The sequence below is a fragment of the Cystoisospora suis genome (genome assembly GCF_002600585.1).
Source record: "Cystoisospora suis strain Wien I chromosome Unknown contig_910, whole genome shotgun sequence".
Lineage (NCBI taxonomy): Eukaryota > Apicomplexa > Conoidasida > Eucoccidiorida > Sarcocystidae > Cystoisospora > Cystoisospora suis.
The window spans coordinates 26,834-36,355 of NW_027153711.1; the positions used below are offsets into that span (position 1 = coordinate 26,834).

Below are 9,522 nucleotides of genomic sequence, written 5' to 3' on the forward strand. Positions count from 1 at the left end.
GGGCCTAGCAGTTAGGTTGATCACGCGTTCCACGACTGAGAGACTGTTCCGCCGTAGTCAGTTCCCAGGTACCTCGAGTTGCACAAAGATGGTTACCCAGACATAACTCGAAGGCGACACGGTTACCGGGGGGTATTTAGTTCCTTAGTTCCTTAGGTGTGTCGGTAAACAATATCTTGGTACCGAGAGTTCATTGAGGTTTCTTCGCTGTTGGTAGTCTTTCTCTCCCAATCTGTCGGGACAAGGCCTCCCACTGTTCCGGGCTGCTCTGCGTGCTAGGTGCCCGTCCAAACAGGGGGGTCAGGACTTCTGCGGCGAGACTGCAGCACTCTTGAAGTTCCCCGCACGTCTTGCAGGACAGTTGACCGTCGCAGATTTGGAACTCCAACTGCACCACCGTCTTCGACCTGCGCTAGAAGATGCGGACGGCGAGTTTCGGATTTCGAGATGGACGCCTCTAGCACAGGGCCCTCAGGGTCGTGTTCGTATTCAGTTTGCTGCGATAGCTCGCGAAACTCCTCTGAAATCGCTCATCGGTGAAACACTACTTGTGTTCCCGGTACGATCATGGTAAAGCGCTAAGGAATGTCACACTTCTTATACATATGGTGGCACCCTTTTGGGGCTGACCAACCGTACACCTTTCTTCAGAACCAGTATCAGTAACAAGCAACGGTGCGTGACCTCTGTACGCATCCTGTACAGTGCGCTGATCGACTATCGCAAATCTCGGCTGTTCCGGGGTGCGCCGGGGACACTTGCTGGTTCTCTTCTATGTGTACGCAGATTTGTGTGGATTCAGCCTTTACGTATTTTTGTCACACTCTTCACTTCGGCATGGTAGTGCCTCTGGATATATCGGGGAAGTGGAGCTCGTTATACCGGCAGCAACGTTCACACGGTTATCTAGTACTGTATGTCTTTTTCTTCTTCTACACCTCGTTGTTCCTCAGAAACGCGGAGAATACAATAAACTCCAGGATCTTGCTCTTCACACCAATGCCCTTGAGGTGTTGCCGACCTCAGGAAGCCCACCCGGTCTTCCGACTCTATGGCTATCCGGGGAAGGAGAAGTTCGCGGTGGCTCCGCTCTTGGGCCGCGGTCACCCGCCAGAGAGAGAGGCAGCAATGAGCAGCATTACGTGCTTTCTACGTTCCAGAGCTCCACTAGAATGTCAGTCGCTTCTCTGTTGGACAGACTGAATAGAGGCCCGCATATTTTGCCGATGAGAGGCGGCAGACGCGAAGAGGTTGGGTCCAAGGACGGCTATTTCCTTTTCCTCCCGAGAGCTGAAGAGTTAGCCCGTGTCTTTCCATCCATGTATTATTTCCCTGTGACACTCGGGAAGCACTTGTCCGAGTTTCTAGTCGACATCGAACAGATGCATTCATTTCCCACGTCCTTATCCACATACAAGTGTTCGAACACAGATTTTCATATCTTCACTGAAGAAGGTCTCGCTGACCTTGCCACAGCTCTTTCTAGGCCTTTCATACGGAGGAAAGGTAAAATTTTCAAACCAATTGCAGCAGCTGTAGCAGCGAGAAGGCCGTGGTATATTCGAAGGGAGCAAGATCCAACGGTTGTTCTGCATCAGTGGTGGCAAGAAGAAAACACTGAAAATGGCGAAGAAATCTGGACGGAAACTCCCCTTCTCTGGACTTTCCCTGATCTTGTAAGCTCACCTACCCAGGTGGTTAGTGGCGGAGTGTCCTGCCTTCCGCTTGATGGATTATCTTTGCTGTCCCTTTCATCAGAAGCTATTTATGAGCAACAAGTCTACTAGCCGAAGGATATGCTTTACACGACCGTTCGTTTCTGTCAATCACGACCGTACCTTCAAGTCTTGGTCTGGTACAACAACAGTCAACAGACCAGACAGTAGATATGCTTACCTTTCCGTAGTTCAGCTAGGACTCCGGGGTGCACGTACTCTTTCTACCCTTCCAAATAAGAGCTTCTGGGGAACTGTCCTATTGTATTTATGCCAGAGCCTAGAGAGATAGCCCTCGCTAAGACCATACAGCTCGATTTCCCTCAACAAAATAAGGTCACCTTCAAGTCCTCTTAGTCAAGTGTATCCTGGTTTGGCTACGTAGATGGTGGTCGCGACTTACGTAGTTAGGTGTTCGGATGTGAGTCACACAGGCTCGGTCGACTTCTGGAATGCTGTAGGCATTCGGACACCTGCAGCAGGTGCACGTTGAGCGGTATAGCTGGGTAGGCCGGTGTTGGCGGCACCTTCCATGCGGCTAGGCTTCTCTCAGGAGGAGTTGTCAGCGGGGATGTCAGGAGGTTTACATTCAAGCGCATCCCCCCCCCCTCTTACGTATGTCATTTTAGTTCAACTAAAAAGACTTCGTCATAGTTTCTGGTAGGCATAGAAAACAGTTTCATAGGTGTTGTACGTGAGGGGAGGATACAGTGCCTTTCACGCGTTGTACCTGGGTTCCGCTTCTTGAGTGGAGTATTAGGCAATTCCCATGCGCATATAGTCTCTCCTTTTGTCTCTCTATCTCTTCAATCGGATTCTATCTCGTCTTTGCTCTGTCTGTGTATGTGAAATGTCGACAGGGTGAAGTTGCTGTAGCTGAGGCCACAGGTACGTGAAGATAGGTCACTGGATAGGCTCGTTTGTCGTGATGATCCGACTGAAGAAGGAGCTCTAATTGGTCTGACTGGATCTTTGTGCCTCTTATTCACCTCTGTTCTACTTCCGCGTGAAACGGATTGTAATCTTCCGCACCAGTACTATCAGTCGGGTGTACGTACACGTCATCGACGTAGAATGGTTTTTCTCTTTCTCCTTAGGTTTTAAGATCGCAGAAGTAGGTTCCTTTGGCTGCTTGGTTCAAGGTCACATTCTCTCATCTTGTTTGGTTCAGAGAAGCCTCGCATCTATGGTTGATTCAGTTCAGAGAGATATCTATTAGCTGGGCTCCGCGGATGTAATTACTATGGCGCATCCGGCGACTTCACGTTCGCCTATACTCACACTGTACATACAGATATATATATATATATACACCTGCCCGCATAGGAACATACCCTACTATTGCCGACTCTTTCAAGTCGAGCACCACAACATGAGTGAGGGTGAGGGACGCACGTGATACATGTCCACATGTACATCTATGTGTCTTTACTATCTACGTGTGTGTCTAACATCTCTCTATATGTATATGTATGCATAATATCTCTGCATCCATGTATCTTCTACTATGTGTATACATGTATGTACAGGCGAATGTATGTTTGTTAGACTTTCCAGTCAGTAACCCTTCCTCCTTCTTGTCGCGTCTTTTCATACACTACAGCTGCGAACATTAAGACCCGTTGGACTGATGACCTCAGAAACACCTCCAGCTTTGTCCGTGGCTTTGTCAAGACATCTATGTCGAAGCTGCTGATCTCCCGTCTCAAGAACAGCTATAACATCGGTAAGTAGTGAGGTTACTCTAGCATCTAGCTTTTATGGATGAACGTACCTAGACAGTTACCTCCCGCATCCAGATGTGTTCTGGCGCATTCCTCTTGTATAGGTAAAAGATCATAATGGAAAGAGACTTTTCGAAATGACATCTTAAGATGAGTGAACGTCTTCATGTGAAGTCGTAGAAAGGGTGATAATGTGACATTCCCTTCTACGCATGCATGCATGCGGTCAGGAGTATCGTAGGCTTCTCTTCTTATCCCCGTTTTGACTCACATCCCTAGTGTGTGTCTTTTTGCGTGTGGATTTTGTTGTCTAGATCGGGAAGAAGCGAGGAGCATGAAAGATGTCGATTCATCTCATTCAGCAGCAGAATATGCAAGCCTTCAAGACTTTTTTACCCGCCCTATCAACGTCGAGGCCCTAAGGCCATGGAATCCTGAAGCTCTCGTTGCAGCTCCCGCAGATGCCGTCCTGCAGAATATCTTTTCTATCAGACCTGATGCTGATGGCTACATACGTCACCATACCGTACCGCAAGTAAGAGACAAAAGCTAAAGAGAAAAAAACAGATACACATGCACCCACATACAAGTAGATAGATATCCACGTATACATATATATCTATATCAATAGGTAGACAAATGAATTACATCATACCTTCTCCACTGTCCCTATAGACGTACGTGAAGCCTGGCCCTGCCTTAATCTTGTTCCTCTTCTATGTGTGTAGTATCTTAAGTCGTAGGGAGGCTGCATTAGCTTGCAGCTCACAATCCGGCCTCGATTCACGTGGACGCGTCAACTCAACAAGCAAAGGAGAGTGGCGTGGAGGGCAAAAAGAAGAGAACGAGTAGTTGCTATGATAATTCTGTATGGCCGATAAGGGAGATGGTGAGAGAGGTCTTTGCATGAGGGTTGTCAGCTTACCATGTTTCTCTGTTGGTCTTTCCTCAGGTAAAGTCGACGACTTTTCATCTAAGAAGATTTCTCTTCGGAGATGAGACAAAGGACAATGTGATTAAGCTCCAATATCCTAGGAACATTCTGGTTCTGAGTATCCACTATCTTTCACCTAGAGATTACCACAGATTCAATTCTCCCGCAGACTGGCATGTCACCGATCAAATCTATATTCCTGGATGCACGCCATCCGTAAGTCTATCATGGAAAACAACTATGAAAAAGATTCTCACCTCTTAAGCATGTTGCTAGTGTTCTAGCCACACTGTCTCCGTCTCGGGAGATCTAGACTTGTTGTTTTCCCTCGTTGATTTGATGGTCGGATTCTTTGTGTGCTCCCTCCGGGGTGGGGTGGCTTTAACATTCCCAGTTGGAAAAGAGGATTAGATCTATCTTCACAGGATCTCTACCAGCTATAATAATATGTAGGGACGTGCGGGTCATACAGGTCGTTGCCTAACCATACATAGACATGCCATGGCTTCTTACGTTTAATCTACGTTCACATATGTTTCGTGAACAGCGCACGTCGACAAATCGAAAGGTTGGTACGTGTTGGCGCCTCCGCATGCAGAGGAGAGAAATCGAATACCGTCCGGATAGCATAGGTAGACAGACTCTCGAACCCGGTAGAATTAGAATAGACACTTCGGGGTGTCCAAAAAGCACTCCAAGAAAAAATAGGTGATCTCTCCGAAAGAAAAAGGGAGAGTGTTGCCTAAAAGAAACTATCTCTACATGATCACAAGGATAACGATGGCAACAGTCGAATAAAGATTGAGAGAAGATCATTTCAGCCGTATCGAATGGCATGGCTGAACCCCCAGGGTGACCTCGGTTACCACTTGTCTCGTGACACTTGAAAGTTTTCTGTTTCATTGTCGTCATGTCTTATGTATCATTTTTCACAGGTCAATCGAGAATCCTTGGAGAGTCGTGAAGGCATTCTCCATCACTTCGAGCGTACAAGTCTTTTGGGGACGTGGGACCCCTTGAGCATAGGAGAGCGTCTCTTCTTTTCTATGAATCTTGTCGCAGCGCGGTTCGTCGGTGGATTGTCTTTGGCTTGGGAGGACAAGCCTTTACATCCACGCGGAGGACCGAAAGCATGCGGACCCGAGGCAATCAACTACATTGAAGAGAAGAAAGTAGACATCCCTTTGTGTATGGGTCAGGAAGTCAGTGCCTTTAGGTTTGGCAGTACGGTTGTCTTGGTAAGTTGCGCAATTGAATGAACGATAGAAAACAGAATAAGAGGGGGAAAGTCGTGATGATTCCTATCGGAATATGCGAAGAAGATGCAGAGGAAATGAACAACTTCAGAAAAACGACGAGAGGAATGATAGCTTACTGAGGATGGAAAAGGAGATTTGAACTTGCGAAGGGAAGGAGGGGAGCTACGGGAGCTCCGTAGGCGTCTTTTTACTTGGCCGAAGGACATTCAGAGATGAACAGTAGATAGGAGTGAAAATGATTCTCTCAGCAGTTAGTGGTGCTTCGTCGTTGTTCGATACGCGGAGATCAGCATCCATCCCCCTTGGTGATAGAGATGATGAATTTCTCTACCGCACTGGGCGTCGCTTCGCCTAGGGAGTGTTTCTAGAATGGATGGCGATCCCCTGACTATAGTGAGAATGTTTTGAATGCGAGTGTCTCTCTCTGTGCATGAAGGTGTGTTTTGCGTTACGTGCCTTCAACAGATAATGCATGCTTAGATCTCTTCCTGAGTCTGTCCGCGTACCAACTACTATGTGGTACCTATCATGAGCCCGCAGTGCAGTTATGTGTCAAGCGTTGTGTTTGTATGTCGTCCCTTCACACTAGGTGGAGTTTGTGTGTACTTTCTCTCTTTCCCTCTGCTCGTGGCAGGCCTTCGAAGCTCCAGGGGATGTGGATATCACAAGCATAGGGGAATGCTCGCATGCATTAGTGGGCGAGACATTGGCAGTCCTCCCTGAATATCCTCGCAAGCTGCTAGAGCGGTGTAACGCGTTCTTTAGCAACTACAAAAACCCAGTTCAGTACTTGAATGCACTGAAACAACACCCAGAATATGACGAACCGCTGCGTCAGAATTCCCTCGTGCGATCTGACTGGAGAAAGAAAGAAGGTCGCGTCTGGGCAGAGAAGATTCGGGCGATTGAGCGAGGCTTAGGAAATCGTTATGCGGTTGGGAAGTTTCTCCTTTTCCAGTGGAATTCTGTAAGTATCTCAATCACTCTTTCTACCGTTACTAAGATAGTACCGAAATATCATCTTTGTTTCATTCATAGATAGACTCATCTATCTGATCATTTAGTCAGGTATACCTTGTCTGTTTTGGCGTTAGCCAGGCGTCTCTCACGCTCTTTTCGTTGGCCTGACACCCAAGGCACGAGTCTTTCACAAGAAACACGGGGGAAACCCCGTCGTCCTTTGTCTCAGTAAGGCTGGAGAGACGGGTGGTTTTGCTTGCACCGACTTGTGTGTGCATGACCGGGGGGATAGATCAATAGGACGTACGGAGGAGACTGTAGCTTAGGTACATTCTCTTCTTCAAAATGGAAAGAGCTTCTGAAGCTCTCAGTTGGGGGTAGGTGGGTAGGTCTCCAGGCGAGAGCCCTGTGTGCATGCAATCACGCGAGAAAGGGCTTCGGTAGAGAGGAAGGAAGACTTTTCTCTCATTTAGTGATTCTGCATGTCCGCGTTTACCTATCTGTGCTGTTCGCTTTCGCCTGCCCATCTCTGCATCTTAGAGATACACGTACTCGACTTTCTAGGCCGATTCCATACATATGTATATCAATCAGTCCGTCGAACTTCGCAGTAGCTCTTTCGGACTATCTGTCCGTCTATTTGTAGCCGTGGACGTAAGTGTAGTCCTTTGTCCGTGTCCTTACGTCCTTCCACATCTGTCGATGTCTCTGTACTCCCGTTGTCACGTACAGGAGCGCAATCCAGCAGTCGTCAAGCTTAGTCAACCAGCAGCTCTCGATCGTGCGGGCGGACAGGACAAGCTTGGCCATTATGTTCCCAAATGCTTCCGAGGTATGTATGACTACTCACGTCAGGAGGTGGGTGTCGGCTTCTTTACTCGAGCGAGTGCGAAGTTTCTAAAAATTTCTTCTGCTCGTACGCGTAAATCCGCAATTCTTTCTCATTGTTCGGAACCGAAGATATTCATCTGATTCGCTAGGCAAGCCGCTGGCCTTGCCGGATGTCGCGTCAGCGTGTCGCCAGGTCGCTCACTTCTGCGGAGCCGAAAGATGACTTAGAGGACAGTTGATAAGTAGAACATCAGAGTGTTTCTTGTCCTGTGGTTTCTTTCTGTTTCTGTAGCGAAGAACACCATCGGGCTGCGGTTTGAGGGAAGAGTCAGCTTTCTAGAGCTTGAAATACCCGTGAACGGAAAAGAAGCTCTTCTTTTCGAGTCTCCTTTCAAAGGCTGCGTTGGAGATGAGAAGCTTGGCAAGGACACTCGGGGGGTTGTTGCCTTCTGGCGGGTTTCTGAAGGTAAGCAAGCACCGTACATCAACGTCAACCATTTTTATCTGTTGATTCTCCAGATGTGTGCGGAAGCTAGGTGCCTACTGTTCAGCGGTTCCGAAGACACTTGGTTCTTTCGTCCGCGTCTGTACCACATCTCGCGGTGAGGACATGGATGCTGCTTGTAGAGAGGAGGACTCCGTGAGCATTTCTATCGATTGGAGGGTTGCGCCGTCGCGCGCGGCACTGCCATTATGCTTGCTCTGTCGTTTTGACCTGTCTTGCAGGAGATGAGCTTCAAGTGGAACTCCGTGTGGAGTCAGGAACGTTCTCTAACGGGGAGTCGCCTCAGCTCTCCGTGATTTCTGGAGTTCTTCGGCTGAAGGGAGAATGTAAAACTGAGTGGAAGAGCATGCCTAGGGCAGGGCCAACTTCCACCGTATGCGGCCCGATGTCGCTGGTTGAGAAGAAAGAACGCGTTCAAGATGTTGTGACTCTTTCGAATGCTGACTTGGCTACTACGCCGCTTTACGCGACGCCCGTGTCTGCATGAGTGTGTCTGAACGGACGTCTGATTTGGAGTGACCCGGTTCTGAAACTCAGCACAAGCCAGACGGTCTCATTCGATTACAAATGTATCTCAACAAGACTAGACAACCCGAAGGCAGGGTTGCACACGTGTCAGCGTACTTCCGAGTTTGCCCTTTGCCTGTGGAGGTATGGTCGGGACTGGAGACAGGCTATGATCATTTCGTTTTTTCTTCCCTTGCCCTATGCTGTGCTATGTGAGTGTGCACAGCGTTGTGTTCTTCAAAGACTCTATCTGCTCTTCACAAAAACACGTCACTGAGATCCGCAAGCGTGCTGCTTGCGGGCGGTGTTTTGTCACGGCCCTCCTTTCCTCAGGATCTTACTGCCCGAGTGTTCTGCTGGGGGCTGCTGTGTCATCTTTTTCTTAGTACTGTCTCAATAGCACAATATTATTATCCGGAGGGATCCACCCGTCTTTTTATGGTTCACAGTCATGCAGCCAACCACTTCGCGCTTTCCGGTTCGGGAACGGTGGACGATTGATTCTTTGTTGTGACGGGAGTAGAGGCAGTGGGGAAAACAGTAAAGGCAAGCGGGTTGGCACACGCCCATGTCCGTGGTACGGGCTTGTGGTTGCTGTCTTATCGGTGCGAATGGTGTAGTACGGGATAAGGGTCACTCCGTCTGTTTATGACGTTGTAAGAGCACAGGAGACAAAGTGCGGGCTTAGTATCGGAGTTTTGGGGCGACTCTGATGCAAATAGTGTTGCGACAGGGCGAGTCACTGTACAAAATGCTTGAGCGTAGGGACACGCGTTTTCATCACGTCCCATCTATTCCACCCCCCTGTCAAAGTAACCCCGGTCCAAAGAGACTGCAAAGTCCGAAAGCATACCCCGCGGGAACAACGGTAGGCGGCGCGGCGGCGGTGATTGTTTTTTGTTCAGTGCCGGCTCAGTTCTTTTTCTTGCGCAGTAGTCACGGACTGTAGCGTCTGTGACGCGCCTTCGCGTGGTGTGTCGATGCTTCGTGCTTCGTAGAGGTTGCTGCATGTCACCGATGAGCCCAGTGTGATGAGTGTATGCTGTTTGCGTGGTTCGTCGGGTGCGGTGCTGCTAGGTCGGCCTCC

The 9,522-nt window shown here is 48.8% G+C and overlaps 1 protein-coding gene across 1 annotated transcript; it reads left to right on the plus strand.

Moving 5' to 3' along the window:
* The first annotated feature begins 953 nt into the window (after positions 1-953).
* Positions 954-8,678, plus strand: CSUI_002175 (phosphatidylserine decarboxylase). Its single transcript, XM_068062377.1, has 9 exons — positions 954-1,676; positions 3,390-3,441; positions 3,754-3,974; positions 4,392-4,589; positions 5,309-5,611; positions 6,267-6,599; positions 7,325-7,424; positions 7,716-7,889; positions 8,150-8,678. Exons 1-9 carry the CDS (start codon positions 1,173-1,175, stop codon positions 8,413-8,415), a joined length of 2,151 nt encoding a protein of 716 aa, XP_067925649.1. The 5' UTR covers positions 954-1,172; the 3' UTR covers positions 8,416-8,678.
* The last annotated feature ends 844 nt before the right edge of the window (positions 8,679-9,522 follow it).